General features: G+C 36.6%; 2 protein-coding genes across 10 annotated transcripts in view; one reads left to right on the top strand and one right to left on the bottom strand.

Moving 5' to 3' along the window:
- The window catches only part of axo (axotactin), a 43,640-nt gene that overhangs the window by 19,098 nt on the left and 7,046 nt on the right, over window positions 1-17,496 (top strand). For 7 of the 9 annotated variants that reach the window (XR_016139389.1, XM_089077457.1, XM_089077452.1 and 4 more), the window contains exons 3-23: window positions 7,367-7,698; window positions 8,096-8,256; window positions 8,343-8,446; window positions 8,640-8,992; window positions 9,059-9,227; window positions 9,313-9,428; window positions 9,707-9,813; window positions 10,254-10,599; window positions 10,694-10,971; window positions 11,064-11,304; window positions 11,397-11,627; window positions 12,450-12,857; window positions 12,971-13,174; window positions 13,702-14,101; window positions 14,228-14,475; window positions 14,939-15,214; window positions 15,339-15,538; window positions 15,763-16,060; window positions 16,765-16,915; window positions 17,028-17,193; window positions 17,291-17,444. Coding sequence is in view for 8 of the 9 variants with exons in the window: in XM_089077457.1 (XP_088933583.1) it covers window positions 7,380-7,698; window positions 8,096-8,256; window positions 8,343-8,446; window positions 8,640-8,992; window positions 9,059-9,227; window positions 9,313-9,428; window positions 9,707-9,813; window positions 10,254-10,599; window positions 10,694-10,971; window positions 11,064-11,304; window positions 11,397-11,627; window positions 12,450-12,857; window positions 12,971-13,174; window positions 13,702-14,101; window positions 14,228-14,475; window positions 14,939-15,214; window positions 15,339-15,538; window positions 15,763-16,060; window positions 16,765-16,915; window positions 17,028-17,193; window positions 17,291-17,444 (4,930 nt within the window). In the remaining variant the exon portion in view is untranslated. The remainder of the gene's footprint in view (window positions 1-7,366; window positions 7,699-8,095; window positions 8,257-8,342; window positions 8,447-8,639; window positions 8,993-9,058; window positions 9,228-9,312; window positions 9,429-9,706; window positions 9,814-10,253; window positions 10,600-10,693; window positions 10,972-11,063; window positions 11,305-11,396; window positions 11,628-12,449; window positions 12,858-12,970; window positions 13,175-13,701; window positions 14,102-14,227; window positions 14,476-14,938; window positions 15,215-15,338; window positions 15,539-15,762; window positions 16,061-16,764; window positions 16,916-17,027; window positions 17,194-17,290; window positions 17,445-17,496) is intronic. The other 2 variants (XM_089077453.1, XM_089077459.1) reach the window with 2 other exon arrangements.
- On the bottom strand, window positions 1,804-3,435 carry LOC148936610 (uncharacterized). Its single transcript, XM_089076093.1, has 3 exons — window positions 2,289-3,435; window positions 2,104-2,187; window positions 1,804-1,995 (listed from the first exon to the last, which is right to left on the bottom strand). Exons 1-3 carry the CDS (start codon window positions 2,373-2,375, stop codon window positions 1,804-1,806), a joined length of 363 nt encoding a protein of 120 aa, XP_088932219.1. The 5' UTR covers window positions 2,376-3,435.

Genomic DNA, 17,496 nt, shown 5'->3' on the forward strand with positions numbered 1-17,496 from the left:
AACGCTCGTCACGAATTGATCTTGATACGATCTCGTAACGACAACAATTGCCTGATGGGAAATTCGGCGTTGGATCCCGTGATCGACTTATTCAAGATACAATGGCGAATGCCGCACGTGTTATTGAGCGAGATAAAAAAACTATCGATGCTGCGCACTTTGGAGAGCGGACGATACTTGAGCATGGCTTTTCGCTCGTGGGATCTGTACGAGTTTCCGCTGTTACAGCGTACAACCAAGCATTCGTGGGCCATCAAGACCGCTACTCAGCTCGAGAAACCGCGATACGTCATCTTTGCTCTGCAAACAGGTCGCAAAAATGTCATGGCTGAGGACACGAGCCGATTCGACGACTGCAATTTAACCAATGTGAAACTCTATCTGAACTCGGAATGTTATCCGTACGACGATATGCATCTTGATTTCGACAAAAACAGATGGTCCGTGTTGTATGAAACATACGCGCGTTTCTGCAAGGGTTACTACGGATACGAGTATCTCGAGCCGAGTCTCACCGTCACGTCTTTTCTACATAACGGTCCATTCGTAATCATCGATTGTTCTCGACAAAACGAATCGGTCAAGAGCGCAACCGTGGACGTGAGATTGGAATTTGAGACTAAGGAGAACGTACCGATGAATACCACCGCGTACTGCCTCATTATACACGATCGCGTGGTTCACTACAATCCGTTGACCAATGTTGTACGCAAGATCACCTAAGAGCATCGCTGGCACATGAGAGAGAGAGACAATAAAATCTACGATACATCGAAATCGACCGCAGTCTCGAAAAATTGCTCGTCATGGTCGTGCCAACGTTCGTAGACCTGCAAGGTTTTCTCGTTGGAGGACAGTTTGTTGTAAAGGAGTTTGCCGCTCTCAGAAAACGGACCGTTCTCTCTCACTATATTTTCGCAAGCCCTATACCATGGCATTTCCTCGCAAGTGCCGACAAGTCTCGCGCACGTTGGGTGATACGTCATCACCATAGACTACGATGGGACGACGGAACGATTCCATACAGCAAAGCTAAGAGTTTGATTACAAAAGCTGTGCATGGAACGGAAGAAGACGACGACGCCGACGACGACGACGACGACGATGACAGCGATGCTGTCGTATATGTCAAGGGACACGAAAAACGACAATGGCTGTGGAATTTACTTCTGGACGATGAGCGCGTGTACATCGAGACTCTGGATGCTGATTACGAAAACGTAGATTCTCTAAACAATCTGGACGCTGATAATACTATGCGATGCGGATATCACTATACTAATTGCGCATTACAAAATGTATTCAAATTATTTAATTGGTGGTCAGATAACCATGAATAAAATAAATATGATATACGAATTACGTTTTTTATTTCTTTTCCATGCGTTGATAATTCTAACGATCGCCGTACCGCTTCTTATCATATAACGCCGAGAAGTTTATTTTGTCGGGATGACTCGCGCGCGTCGAGCAGGAATGTAGGTCGGGGTGTTGGGCATGGACATGAAAAAAATTGAATCACAATTTAAAAAAGTGAAAAATTTTTTTAATATTTATTTAATGCAAAAGAATAATTCATACACTTTTATTTATTGTTTATACTATAATATTTATTGTATTATATATGTATTATATATTGTATTATATATTGTATTATATATTATAATATTTATTGTATATATTGTATTGTATTGTATATATTTGTGGATCTATATTATTTATGTAACTATTCAATTATGTAATTATTCAAAAATAATAAATGAGAATATCCTATAGACTGTCCACCACACTGTTATCCACTGTTCACCACACTTCTTCATCCTCTTCATATGGACGTAACCCAAAGAGTCTCTGCAGATCAAATACGTCCTCGCGAGTAATTTCTTCCCATAGAAAATGTAAATATTCCTTGTGTTGGCGACGCTGATATCGTATCCATCGCCGATGATTGATATTCATAAAGCCATTAATCTTGATGTCATATATGCATAAGTACTGCAAAAAATAATAAAAAAATCTCAATTTCACACAATTCATTACATATCAAATAAAGGAAAAAAGACAAAAGAGAGAAAAAGAAAAAAAGGAGAAAAAGTTACGTACTCCATTCGGGTGGCGTATTTGAATTTTTATTAGATTTCGTACTTGTACAGTTTCCACGATTGCAATACCATCGAGATATAATGTCTGTCAAATTACAAAAATATTGAGTTTAATATTTTTTTACAATATTGAGTTTAATAATATTTTTAAACATTAGAAAGATACATGTGAATAAATATACTTACTGCTTCCGTTGGATAAGTAATTTTTAACACATCTCTAATATACGCCAAATAATCGAATTCCTGTGATGTCTTTTTGTCATTTGCCATTTCTTCTCGTTAGACACTACGCGATACTTTTGCGTTTTTTGTATGCACGCTTTTCTCTCTCTCTCACATTAGACTTCCATCTACTGTGATCCTGCACACCGCATGACCCATTATATATATCATCGACAATTTCTTTGTCCCTTGTCAGAGCATCATCATAGGTCTCCCCGATTTGTTTATAGCAGCCGGAGTATCGGCGCTTCTCTTGACTCGCCGCGACACGTACGTTGATTTCTACGAAAAAAAGCCATCATAGGTCTCCCCGATTTGTTTATAGTAACTGGAGTATCGGCGCTTCTCTTGACTCTCGCCGCGTTCAGTCTCATGAGTCTTGTGGAGGCATTGAAACGTGGCCTCCATAATAATTTTTGTGCGCAAAGAAGCACTAGTGCGTAAAAAAACAATTGTTTTTTGCGTGAAGAACTTTGAGTGCAACGCAATGGAATTACCACGCGTCATTCTCCGCGCAAGATTCAACGGAGTAGAGTACCGTGGTACCTTTATAGTATTTGTGGAGGAACAATGCATTTATTATATTGATAATAACCCTCTCATTGGTGCCACGCAATTGCCATGGCTAATACCTTTATACGAATATATTCATGCATTGGCTTTGGCACAAGAAGAGGAGGAAGAGGAGGAAGAGGAGGAAAAGGAGGAAGAGGAGGAAGAGGAGGAAGAGGAGGAAGAGGAGGAGAATAATTATTTAGAAGTCGCCCCCGCGGGTTAATCTCGCGATATGTGAATGAAGTCTCCCTCCTGCGAATAATCCGGAGGGAGTAAAAATTATTTCATGGATTATTAACATTTTTCTTTTTTTTGTGTGTATTTTGTTACAGTGACCGAGTGCTTTTTTTTTTCTTGGATTTTGTTAAACATTTTTTTGTGTGTATTTTGTACATTTTTTTTCTTGGACATTTCTTTTTTGTACTTTTTAAGTGACTTTCGTACTGACTTTTGTACTTTTTTTTAAGTGACTTTCTACCTCAACCTGGTGAGTCTTTTTTTAATTTTTTACTCGGCGGCGGCGGCGGCGGCGGCGGCGGCGGCGGCGACCCCCCCCCCTCCCCCCTCTGACGTCATGTCCACGCGTCCAATTCGTTATTTATCTTTTGGCAATTATTTATCACGGTGCTCTGAAGGCATCAATCGTCGACGCTGTTTACATTCAATGGGTCGCCCAACACGCGCCGTCCCCCCCCTTCCCCCGCCCCGGAGCTCCTCGGTTGCGCGCCGAAACCAATAACAGAAGAAATGTACTTGTTTTAACATATAATATACAATAAATATTCAATAACACAATAATCACCCAATAAAATAAACAAAAAAAACGAGACAGATATTTATTTTTTACTCGGCGGCGGCGGCGGCGGCGGCGGCGGCCCCCTCCCCCCTCTGACGTCATGTCCACGCGTCCAATTCGTTATTTATCTTTTGGCAATTATTTATCACGGTGCTCTGAAGGTATCAATTGTCGACGCTGTTTACATTCAATGGGTCGCCCAACACGCGCCGTCCCCCCCTCCCCCCGCCCCGGAGCTCCTCGGTTGCGCGCCGTTCCCCCCGCACACCCGCACCCCCCTCAACGCTTCTGGGTTAGAACCCGCCTTATATTCCTACTCACGTATGTTAATATCAAAGGGATATATATCGCGGTTCGACGTATCGCATTGCATACGTCGAGAGTCCGGCTCCAGGCGCACCCATGTTATGCACTTTGACTCCTGGACTCCGTCAGTTAGATGTAAACGAATACGATACTTCTCGAGAGAGATGATAAATGAAAGATCGTATCGAAACGGTAGCGGCGGCTTAACCATGTCGCATCGAAATTTCCACCCGTTGCATCATTCATACCGTGCTGCCTCTCCGCTCCTCTTACCGATCTGATACCTGCGGTCGCGACACGAGGGGAAGTCGTAAATTCGAAAGCGGCAATCGCAAAAGTGCATCTGCCGGACTCGTGTTGAGGTAGTCTTAACTAAGATGCACCGGAAGGACGAACGGTTTTAAGCGCTTTATGGAAGGGAGCGTGGGTGTCCACGTGGTTTGAATCGTAAAAGTGTTCTTAAGCGCGCAAACTGAACGAATAGCTCTCGAGCATGAAAACGCGTCAGACTTGATCCTAATCGGTCTGTGTCGCTCCCGATTGTACCGCGCTTAAAGCGAGAGAAAGATGCAACATAAACATGTACGTTTTCTTCCGTAAAAAAAAAGAAGATATTTCCCGAGAAATTCGAAACTCCAATCATTCGAAATTGATTTCGATTAATCAATTTTATCTTGGGACTTTACATTCGAATTTTGTGTATAAAATACGAGTGAACTGTATGTTCCTGACTTGCAAATTTAATTAGACCGATTCATTGAGTTATAACAATTAAAAATAATTTGCGATTTGTTAAGGAGGGAACTTGGTTTAGAAAGCTAAAAAAGACATGATTTTCAGTAATCTTTTTTTCAGTTAAAACAAAATTAATCTTTCTCAAACTTTGGAGATATTTTATTGTATATTTCAATTATTCAAAATAATTTTTTTATTGAAAAATATTAAATATTTGATGTATAAAATCGGGTTACTTGTCTGTAATTGGGCTTTTTGTCTGTAATTAACAAATCAAATTTTTTTCTTTAACTTTATATAATTAGCTCTTAATTAAATCGAAATTATTAAAAAAAAGTCGAAAATTGAAAAATTTCTATGACTAAAACAAAAAATAAGATTTTTACGAAAAAATTTGCATTTTTTTTTATAAAAAAGATGGTCTAATTTAACTTTTTTGAAAATGTTTAAAAACATCATAGAAAATCGAATTGTCTACAAAATAAATCCCGAAACAATTAAATTCAATTTTCCATTCTGCGAGTTGTTTGAGCTCCTTTGAGCTGCTTAGGCTGCGACGCCGTTGCCTCTCAAGTCGTTCCGAAATATCGAGCTTGCAATTTTTATTTATAGTCTAATTCTTATTTCCAGCAGGTTCATCATTCAAATAACTTATTTAAATACAAAAACAATCTTCTTATTTATCTCATATCTATTAATCAACGGCCTTGAATTTATTTCTTTGCGAGAGCAAAAGCAAGAAGTTTGGAACCGAAACCCTAGACCTCAGTTTTTTAAAATTATTTATAATTAAATTATCTAATTATATATCTTTTATGCAGATTTTACAAATAAGAATGTCAGCGGGAACACCAAAAACACTCACAAACTTCACATTTCTGTAATAATGCTGTAGATTATACATTATATCGTTACTACTCGCACTACTTAGTTTTCTTGAGAAGGTACTCAGCTGTGAATCCTGCTCTTCATTCGTGTCCTCAGGTGGCCAGGAAGTGTTTCTTTTTTTTTTTATGATCTTGACACTCATTGACTTTCTTCAGCTTTCGATTTTGAAAATGAATTAAACACTTTATCGTTTACAAGTATCTTGACTTTCCAAAAATCAGAGCTCAACTGATTATTTACAGTAATACGAAGCGCTACTCCGGAATGTACATATATTATAATTTGAAACAGTTACCTCAACTATTCTAATAGCGAATTCGATAGCATGCATTAGTGCGCATTGAATACAAACTTTTTGGCGCCATACATTCGATCGATGCGATTTGCAATATTACCATGCCCGTATCATGTTGTGTTCAATGAATAAAAACTGCACTGGTATAACGCTAAATTTATATTCAGACAAACGAAATGAACTGAATGAGAGCAAACTTTATTGCATTGAAATGTTTAACAATGCGATTTGGGATATCGAATAATATGGCGGGAAAAATTTATATAACACAAAAGTTATTGAAAAATAGTAGCAGTGATGAAATAGAAAATTTAATTTTAAATCAATTATTTAAAGAGGCGAAATTAAAAATGAAAAATTACATTGACGATAAATATATTTAAATAAAGAGATTAATTATTTTATTTTATAATAAAAATATGAGAGCGAGCGTGGCATAGTAAGATAGCGCATTGATCTAGTGCGTTAGTAATCCTAGGTTCGATTTCCGGCAAAACTAAAACATTTTCATACGGTCGTGTCTCCTCGCAATAGTCTGGCAAACCTCGAGAGTATTCTTGCTCACAGAACTTCCTAAAAAAAATTTGCCATTTGAAACCGGCGTTAAAATATAGGTCCCATATGCCTGTGCATTACCTACGTGCGCATATGAGAGTGAAGTGTAGAACAGGCTCTAAGCTTATATGGAAAAAGAAGAAGATAAAATAAAAATATGATAAAATTTTATACATGTTACAGAAAATATTTTTATATTTATACATTATAATTAAATATACTAAATATACTAAATATACTAAATATTTATACATTATAACTAAAAATATAAAATATAAAATATAATATAAAATAAACTAGGTTCTCTCTCTCTTAACAAAACATAGTTAATCAATAACAAGAGAAAAAGGCCAACAAACGAGCGAGAGATTAAATGTTTTTATAAACACAATATTTATTACAATCAAATTTATTACAATCAAATTTATTACAATCAAAAAATTTTTTATTGTTTATCTGAGATAACAAAAGTCAACAAGAAAAATAAGCTAAATTTAGAGTTAAACGTTTCGGCTTCATAGAGCCTTCCTCAGCAACCATTTAAAACACGATAGAAAAATTATTAAAGAGTACAATCTAGTTAGTTAGTTAATTAGTTAGTTAGTTAGTTAATCAATATTTACGTATTACTAATTAATATAATAATTAAATATCATATATTCAATTATTTGTTAAATGTTTGTAAAACGATAATAAATACGAGCGCATACTTGATGTGTGTGTGTGTGTGTGTGTGGGGGGGGGGGGATGTGTGTGGATGGGTGGGTGGGTGTGAGTGTGTGCCATTAAAAAATGCAATTTGATAATTAAACAAGAAGTGCACGCGTACTATCGCGTTGATATATTGTATTAATTTGCGAAATTTTTGTTTTTATTTTTAATTTTTTAAAAATTGGATTGCTCTTTCAGCGGATGAGGAACGATGATCCACCGCTACAAGAAGATCCTCGGGATCTTTGTTTTGCTCAACATAGTTGCAAAGATGCCGGCGAATCAAACAGATTCGCCAAAAACGGATATGGTCGAAGAAACGGAAGAATTTACTACGACCAAAAGAATTCTACCCGACAAATGCCTTATCAAGACAGAACCAGGACCTTGCAAGCACTACGTTCACAAGTGGACTTTCAACAAGGCCGAAGGAAAATGCCGAACTTTTCCTTACGGCGGTTGTTTAGGAAATGAGAATCGGTTTAACTCAGAAGCGGAGTGCCTGTATTATTGTGTCGGTGGTGCTGATCGTAAGAAACTTTTACAAAAATGTATTGAAGTGAAACTTATTATCAAGTATTAATTAACTGTGTGAGAAAAAGTATAAAATGCAAAAGAATAAATCAATTAATTAATTAAATATATTTAAATTAAAAAGATAAAGTAGCATAATAAAATAATAGTAGCATAATAAAATAATAAATATAACTAATCAATTAACAAATCAAAGTTGAAAAAATAAGTGGGAACATTTTGAATATATAAAACTTTTTATGAATTAAACATATCTATTATTTTTATTTGTAAATTAAACATATCTATTTGTTAATTAAAATAGATTGAAAACACATGAAAACTTTTAATGTAGAGAGCTTTGTGTAAATTTAATGATAACAGAATTATCACGGATTTATTGATTATTTTTAGATACGCTGCCACCCTATCTCGTAACGAAGGGCAGTGTATTTGTCACAACAAGCACCACGACAATGAGCACTTCACCTCCTACAACAACTAGCACACCACGGCCGACCTTTACACCTCCGAAACCGACGAAACCGCCAGTACCGAAGCATCTACGAGGAAAGGTAGAACCATCGTTATTTATATAAAAATGCATCACATTTTACGCAAACCAAGAAAATTATTTCTATCATGTGTATTTTTATCAAAGGAATTAACTTTCATGGAATCTGGCCACGAAAAGACGTTTATGTTCGCACAAAGCAATACCTTCATTCAACTCGACGGCCCTGGCATCAAAACCTTCCAATTAAGGTGAACATGACAATTTAAATTATCTATTAACGTTTAACATTGTATTTTCTAATTTGCAAAACAAAATATATTACGTATTTAATATGTTTATTATACTAATTTATATTATTTTAATATCTCATATGTAATAATAATTTTATATTATTTTAATAACATAAAAAAAATGGATACATTATTTAATGTACCCTAACAGATTGTGTCGTGAGATATCCTTCAAGTTCCGCACCAAACTTCCACATGGCTTACTAGTTTATCACAGCGTCAAAGATCGTCCGGAGAGCCTCGATCCCTATGCCCTTTATGTGATAGTAGAAAAGGGTCAGTTGAAAGTTGTTCATGTGTTCGGCAAACAGTCAACCAGTTTGACAGTAGGCCAAGGACTCAATAGGGACGAATGGCATAGCGTTCTTGTAAGAATCGACGTGCACGGAGCGAAGTTAATCGCTAGAGTCGATGATAAGCAAGCCGAGACTACTCTAAAAGTTTTAGAACGTATCGTTAATTATGGAGTATCCGAAGAATTAGCTTCAGTCGTTCTCATCGGAGGTGAGCAAAATCTTTTTCGGATCCTCGTATAAAAATTTCTTCATGTTTTTATTTCCGTTTTAACAGGACTGAGTTCCGAAGAACGATTACATGGAGTAAAATATATAATAGAATCCTTCGTTGGCTGCATCAGAGATATGGTTTTGAGTTCTGGAAAATCTGCCAGCGATTTGCTACCCATTCGACCACTAATTGCGACCAAGCACGAGAATGTGAAGGAAGGATGTATCGATAAGTGAGTATTTTTTTCTTGAGAAAGAAAAGAAAAAATGTATACAAAATATAAGGTATATTCGATGATTATCTAAATTTTAATTTAGGTGCAGAACACGAGAAAACTTATGCTTCGTCCCCGATCAGTGCGTAAACCATTATAATAGTCTGACATGTGATTGTTTCGGAACGAATTACGAGGGTGAACGTTGCGATGTATACAGTACGTAAAGTAGAATTTAATAAAAAATATTTTTCACTAGAATACATATTATATATTAATTAATCAAATAATTGATTATGTCTCCTAAGATTTAATCCGAAACTCTTAGCTATTATCAAAAGAATGTTCAATAGTTCAAATAGTAGAAATGATGGATATTCTATTCTAAGTTATATTTCTCCGCCCGAAAAGAAATAGGGCTTTTATGCACGTTTAAAAGGGTCTAGATATTCCGAATGCGAGACTAATGGAGTTTGAAATGTAACATCATTTTTCAGCCGCGACGATACTGACGCTGAGAGGCTCCTCATATGTGTCTTTCCGCGTGTACGATTGGAAGGATCGTGTTCATTCGTCTGTCAACAGGATCAGCCTCGCTTTTAAGGTATTTGACCACGGGCGCTTATTGTAACGAGACCATGCTTCTTTCCTTTGTCGCGGGCTTATTGATTCATTATAGTGAAACGCCATACCTCTTTGTTGGAATCGAGAGGGGCGCATTTTGTATTTTCACGAGCAGCTGCTTTTATCTATCCGGCCATCTCTATGACAAAAAGTTCACCATGGAAACTCTTCGAGAGAGTGTCGAGTTCCGCTTCTCAAATTGAATCGCAATAGGTCATTGTGAGAACACAATGAAATTTGTCACATGTTGAATATGCAATTATTGTCATTGAATACTTTCCCCGCTATGGAATGACAGGAATATAAAATTTTATTAAAGATTATCGTGTTATAATATCAGCTAAAAGTTCTATTTTATTTGTTTCTTATTTATTTCTTTAGTTATTTCTTTTTTTAACAAAGATTTATAATAAATTTCAGACAAAATGGGATGACTCCGCCCTGTTTTACGCTTCCGGTGAAATCGACGGCACCCCGCATTACATTGCGGCTTCCATTATAAACGAATCAGTTCACGTTGAACTTGATTTCGGGCACCATTCGAAAATCTCCACTACATTGGGCGATTACGTCACATCTGACCATTGGAATAATTTGACCATATTCCATAATGGATCTTCCGTTTTCGTCAGCTTGGACGACGATGTAAAAGTACTAGAAGTGCCGGGGGAAAATTGGAATATGATTATCGATCCGGAAATATACATCGGTGGTGGTCCAGAGCTCCACAAGAAGAAGGGTCTTCTGTCACACAATAATTTTGCAGGTTCGATGAAACTATTAACACCTGATATTAATTATTAATCAAAAATAATTTAATTGATAATTTTTCTTGATGATATAATTTTATATCTTCCCAGGTTCCTTGAAATATGTGTTTTTTAACGACAAATCGATTATATACGAATTGAAGCGTTCTAATCCGATGGTGCACTACATCGGTGTGCTAGAGCCAGAATACTACGAAGCCGACGTCGAAGTCATTCCGATCACATATCCTTTTGCAGGAAGTCACATCTGGTGGCCGATTGAACGAACCGATTCGCTGAAATTAAACTTTGACTTTAAAAGCTCAAAGCCAATCGCGATCATCGCTTCGGGAGATGTAAAAAGCAGTCGCGGTGTTGGTTATTGGGAGGTATAGTTATAATATCGCTCTACATTTTCTTATTTCTTTCACATTTTCGATTTCTGGTAATTTTCTTTTTTTTTTTTCGTATATGCTTATAGTTACGTCAAGTGAATGACGAAATTCGTTTTCAATTGGTACCAGTTATGACGGAAAATATTACGGTATCAACTTCAGTAAAATTTCCTCCATATAACACTTCCTGGCACGCAGTCGAGCTGAATTACACAAAGGGCGAACTCAATATTCTCCTCGATTATAGGAATAAGCAGAGCAAGCTCTTTGCTATGACATTCGAACTGGGTGATAAAGTTATTATAGGAAGCGGCAAAAGTAATGCCGGTAAGTAAAATTGATGATAATTGATGCTTTAATTTAAAATATGAAAAAGTCAACGTGAATATAAAAAAAAATTTCTTATCTCGAAAATTTAGGTTTAGTAGGATGTATGCGTGAGATAAAAGTAAATGGTCAAAGAATCGAACCTAGATATGTGATTAATACTGAGAGAGTAGTCGGAGAAGTTGCTTTAGACAATTGTCAGTTTGTGGATCCGTGCAAGAGACCAAATACATGCGAACATGGTGGTAAATGTTCGGTTAAGGAAGACAGGATCACATGCGATTGCACAGACACCGGATATATCGGGAAAAACTGTCACTTTGGTAAGAGAAATCCTGATGAATAATTGATTCAATAATATCACTATTCGAGCATAATGATCTCTCTCTCTCTCTCTCTCTCTCTCTCTCTCTCTCTCTCTCTCTCTCTCTCTCTCTCTCTCTCTCTCTCTCTCATATCTGTGGTGCGCACGATGATTATACACGGGTATAAGAGACCTACAGTTTAACACCGATTTCGAACGGCAAATTTTTGGTTGAGAGACGCTTATGGGAAAACTCTCCGGTAATTTGCCATTGTTTTCCGAGAGGAGACGAGCATAAATATTTTATTTTATTTGACTCTGCCGGGAATCGGACCCGGAACTTCTGGCATAGTAGACTAGTGCGCTATGCCACGTTCGCTTTCAAATATTAGTAGACTAAAAATAAAGAAACTAAAAATAAAGATTATAACTTCTATAAAATCTTTCTTTAAAATCAGAATTTATTAAACTGATTAGTAGATTGATCTTTTTAATGTTTAGCCAATTTTGTTAATTACACAGTTATGGATTGTCATGATATATATTGTAAAATAATTTAAAATGTTAAATATGTTTAAATGTTAAAGATGTTTAAAATAGTATATAATAATAAAAGCTTCTTTTTCTATATTTGTATAAAAGTAATTAACTTTGTACAAATAATTTTCTTGTTATTTTAATAATTATGTTATTTTAATTCTAAATTATACAACATAAATATATATATAAATATATAAAAATTATATACATAAATTACAACAAATAAAAAATTAAAAAATAATATGATTTTATCATATATATCTCTACAATTTAAGTCTAATTTTTAATATCATCTTTCTAGCACAATACAGAAAGACCTGTGAAGAATTGGCTCTCTTGGGATACACGCAAGACGATGTTTACAAAATTGACATCGATGGGAATGGTCGATTTCCGCCTGCGTTAGTAAAATGCGAATTTCAATCGATTGAAGATTCGACTAAGACAATTGTCGAACACAATTTACCCTCTCAAGTGGACGTCAGATCCAGCACTGAGAATGATTTCTCCTTCAGCATCAAGTATAGACAGTTCACCGCCGAGATGCTTCAGGAGCTGATCTCGCATTCACTTTATTGCAGCCAATATGTAAAATATGATTGCTACAAGGCACCCTTGGAATTGCATAGTGCTACTTGGTTCTTAGGCTCTAAAGGCACCACCGTCGATTATATTGGAAACGTCAATCGCGGATCTTGCCCTTGTGGAAGTAAGTCCCTTCTTAAATATATTTCTAATGTGACTCGCAATGATTTAAACAAAATCTCGCGAAGACTTTAATCGTTGTCTTGCGAAGGATGTTATTTATTAATTTTACTTTAGTGAACAGAACATGCGTGAACTCCAATTTGAGCTGTAACTGCGACGTGTCCGCCGGAAATGCCGGAAAATGGCTATCAGATGAGGGGTATTACGAAACACCTGATTCCTTGGGCATCATCGGAATGGTGTTCTTGCAACAGAGAGATCTCGAGGAAGATGCTCGGGGACGCATCACCTTAGGACCATTAGAATGCGTTGAAACGAGTAAGTACCTTCCATTCTCCTCCTCAGTCCTATTGCTCGTATCCGAGCATGGTGGTGATCTCTCTCTCTCATATACCTGTGCGCACGATGATTATACACAGGTATATGGGATCAATTTAACGCCGGTTCCGAACGGTAAATTTTTGGGACCCTCATGGCAAAGTTACTTTCTGGTTGGGGGGAGGGGGCGGGGGGGGAAGGATTGCCATTGCCTTCCGAGAGGAGACGAGCGTAAATATTTTATTTTATTTGGCTCTGTCCAGAATCGAACCCGAGACCTCTGGCATAGTAGACCAGTGCGCTGTCTACTGTGCCTCGCTCTATGTAAATGAGTATGTAAATACTTACATAATCATTTACAAATAGAAATGATATATCTTAATTAAGATAATTTCACTTCTAAGGATTAAGCAATGAAAAGAAAATAAAATATTTTTTAAGCAACTATTTATGGTAAATATTATCATATAAAAAGTTAAAAATTGAAAACAAAAAATTTATAAGATTAATTAACAATGAAATTCTAGATACGCAAAAATACGTCGTAACATTCACGACGTCACAATCGTATATCGAAGTGCCTGGTTGGAGGAAAGGTGATATAGCCTTCAGTTTCCGAACGACAGGCGAGAAAGCTATTCTTCTCTATCAACCGCCAATCCGCAGTAACTATCCTTCGTTCATGGTCGCGTTAACATCGGAATATCGATTGACCTTCAATTTCACTTTGAATACTGGTACCAATCGCGAATTACAAGTAGAAAGTCGACGAAAATTAAACAATGGCGAGTGGCAGAAAATTTGGATTGACTATAATGATTATCATGTGAGATTCATGATCAACACTGATTTTCGAATGGTGGATTTGTTTCCCGAAGAAGAGTTCGGTCCTTTCGAGGGATCCATGTTCATCGGCGGTGCTACTGCGTGAGTAACTTTTTACAAATTGATAATTAATTGTTACAATTTATATATGATGATTTATTATTATGATAAATAATAATTTGTATTTGAGTGATTAATTTTTCATTCGAATCACCCTTTGTCTTTTAGAGAGCACTTAAAGACTTCTTCCGTTCGACAAGGTCTTATCGGTTGCTTTCGAGGTCTCGTTGTTAACGGAGAGATATTAGATATCCACAGTTATATGTCGGTGCACTTGTCGGAAATCATTAAAGATTGTAAGCCTTCGTGTCAACCAAACAAGTGTCAGAACGGCGCCAGATGCGTCGAGTTGTGGAGCAATTTCGAATGCGTATGCGAAAATCGATGGGCGCACTTAGGCACTTATTGCGAGACAAGTAAATAATTTTACTTTTCGATTACTTAAAAATCTTCTTCTTATTCTTAGTTTAGAATAAGCTCTGTATCAATATCTCTCTTTTCATATGCCTGTGATGCGCACGAAGGCGATTGCACAGGTATATGGAACCTACATTTTAACGCCGGTTCCGAATGGCAAACTTTCTGAGATTTTTGACACACACACACACACACACACACACACACACACACACACACACACACACACACACACACACCACACACACACACACACACACACACACACACACCACACACACACACACACACACACACACACACACACACACACACATGAGATTATATATATTCGCTACTTGTGAAATGGAGAGACAGTTTTAAAAAAAATAGTTCCTAGTTTTTTAAATATTGATTTGAGATTAATTAAAGATAAATTATTTAATTTAGAGGACGATGCTAAAATAATATTTCTAAATCTAGATATCAATAATAAAGCACTGACGTTTACTTCACCCGGAGCGTTCTTAAAGAAGAACTATTTCGGATCGGACGACAACGAAGAGAGATCGCAGCTGAAAAGTATGCTGCTGCAAAATATTTTAATTAATTTAAGAACTTACGATACTCATTCTCTGATACTTTATGCGAATGATCACTTGAATAATTTCGTACACCTCTACATCTCAAACGGTACCAATATTGTGTATCTTTTCAATGCTGGCAATGAGATAAAAAATATTACCGTGGAAAATCCAAGTAAGTAGTTAAAATATTCATCTCATGATATGCTCTTAGTGTAATGTGCAACTTATACAATAAATGAATATATGCGACGCGCGTATCAAAAGTTATAAGAAGGAATAATTCGCGTTTTCATCAGATGTTAACACTGGAATTTCTGTACAAATCGCTATAATTCGAGGCGAGAATTGGACTACGTTGTATGTGAATGAATATAACGTCACATTGAACGCGACACCAGTACTTCTAGATACATATTCAAATAAGCCTTGGACGAATCCGGAGAAAGAAGTTCTAGCACCGCAACGGCCGCCTGCACCTCCCGCCGATTATTTTCAGGTAATTGGCTTTGAATAAATATTAATCTTTTGTTTCATATTAAGCTATCAAATAACACAAGGGTATTTAAAGATCTAAAAGAAACAACTTAAATATTATGATATCTTTCAATCTTTAGAATATAATACATAATTATCATATGAAAAATGATTTCTTTGGCTATTTCTAATGCATAATAAGTGAATATGAAAACAAAATATAAATTTGTGGACATACTTATTTAGGTAAATTTAGGGGGATTTGATCCTGACAATCTTCTCAGAATTGGAAAAGAAGGGGCTTTAATTCAAGGTTACGTTGGCTGCCTGCGAGGACTCATGATCGGCAAATACCTTGTCGATCTACCGAGTTTAGCCAGCGAAGCAAATCATGAAGGAAGTAAAGGTGTTTTGCCGAATTGTCAAATGAAATGCGATGCAATGCCTTGCAAGAACTTAGGAATTTGCACAGAAGATTTCGGTAGGCAGGAATCTTCTTGCAATTGCGAATTGACATCCTATTTTGGCGAGCATTGTGCTGATGGTAATTACTACTTATCACTTTCTTCTTTTACTTTCATATAAGTCTATTCTACCTTATTCTCATATGCCTGTAGTGCACACTAAAAAGTATGCTGCTGCAAAATATTTTAATTAATTTAAAAACTTACGATACTCACTCTCCGATACTTTGTGCAAATGATCACTTGAATAATTTCGTACACCTCTACATTTCAAACGGTACCAACATTGCGTATGTAAGTGATACAGGCATATGGGACATACTTTTTAACGCCGGTTCCGAACGGCAAATTTTTGAGGAGGTTCTGGGGATAAGAATACTCTCGTGGTTTGCCAGACTATCGAGGAGGCACGAGCGTATGAAAATATTTTTGATCCTACTCGAACCCGGGATCTCTAGCGTATTAGACCAATCCGTTGTCTACTATGTCACGTTCGCTCTCGCTTATCACTTTAAGTAATATATTCTTCAAGTTGAAATTAGACACAAAGATGCAACTGCAAGAAGTCGAGATTTTGAAGATGTATCTCTAAAGAATAAAATCTAAAGATTGCAACATATAAAGATTCGCAGATACAATCTAAATATTTAAATATGTTTTTTTAAAAATAGAAAAAGCAAAAGGCCATTAAAATAACGTTTTGTGAAATAAAATTCTTATTTTACAGAGAAACCATCAAATCAATACGAAAAAGTTGTAATATTTCTGAAAATTCTTTCCACAGAAAAAGGTGCCGACTTTAGCGGAGAAAGCGTACTCCAGCGTGAATTCGAACTCGAGGGCGAAGTGAATCAGGTGAAAGTACAATTGGCATTCTCAACGAACGAATTACGACAGCGAACTACCGCGTTGCTGCTGGTACAGACTGACAACAAGTAAAGCATTGATCTTAATTTTTTTTTTTAATACCCACGTAACATTCGAGCATTTCGACACCAGTCGCCGATGCATGGAGTTCTGGATATCTTTCGAAAAACTTTTTTCCAGAAGGAGCTACTACTTATTGGTGGCCTTAACGTCCGAGGGACAGCTCATCTTCGAAGAAGACAGGGATGGTTCGGCGGCTGGAGTGCGCCTGAGCGATCGGAATTTCCTAAATGGTGCACGTCATAGCGTCTACTACGTTCGCGATAACAACACAGCTACTCTCTTAGTTAGTTTTGATTTTTTTTTAAAGAATTTATATGTGAGATTATATACGAGAAATTATAAACTACTGTAACTTCACTGTAATTTGTATATATTTCCAGATTGACCGCGAACCTGTTCAACTACTGCCCATTCCGGGGATACCGATTCCAGACGAGGACGAAGCTCCAGGTGCCACAGAAATACAACTTGGTGGATTGAATACCACTGATTCGCGATTTATCGCTTATAAAGGCTACACTGGATGCCTTAGTAGTGAGTTTTCTCTGCGATTTCTCTAATTGAAAGGCGATATTCTGAATATATT

The sequence above is a fragment of the Pogonomyrmex barbatus genome, unplaced genomic scaffold (genome assembly GCF_055798465.1).
Source record: "Pogonomyrmex barbatus isolate J1 unplaced genomic scaffold, ASM5579846v1 scaffold2, whole genome shotgun sequence".
NCBI lineage: Eukaryota > Metazoa > Arthropoda > Insecta > Hymenoptera > Formicidae > Pogonomyrmex > Pogonomyrmex barbatus.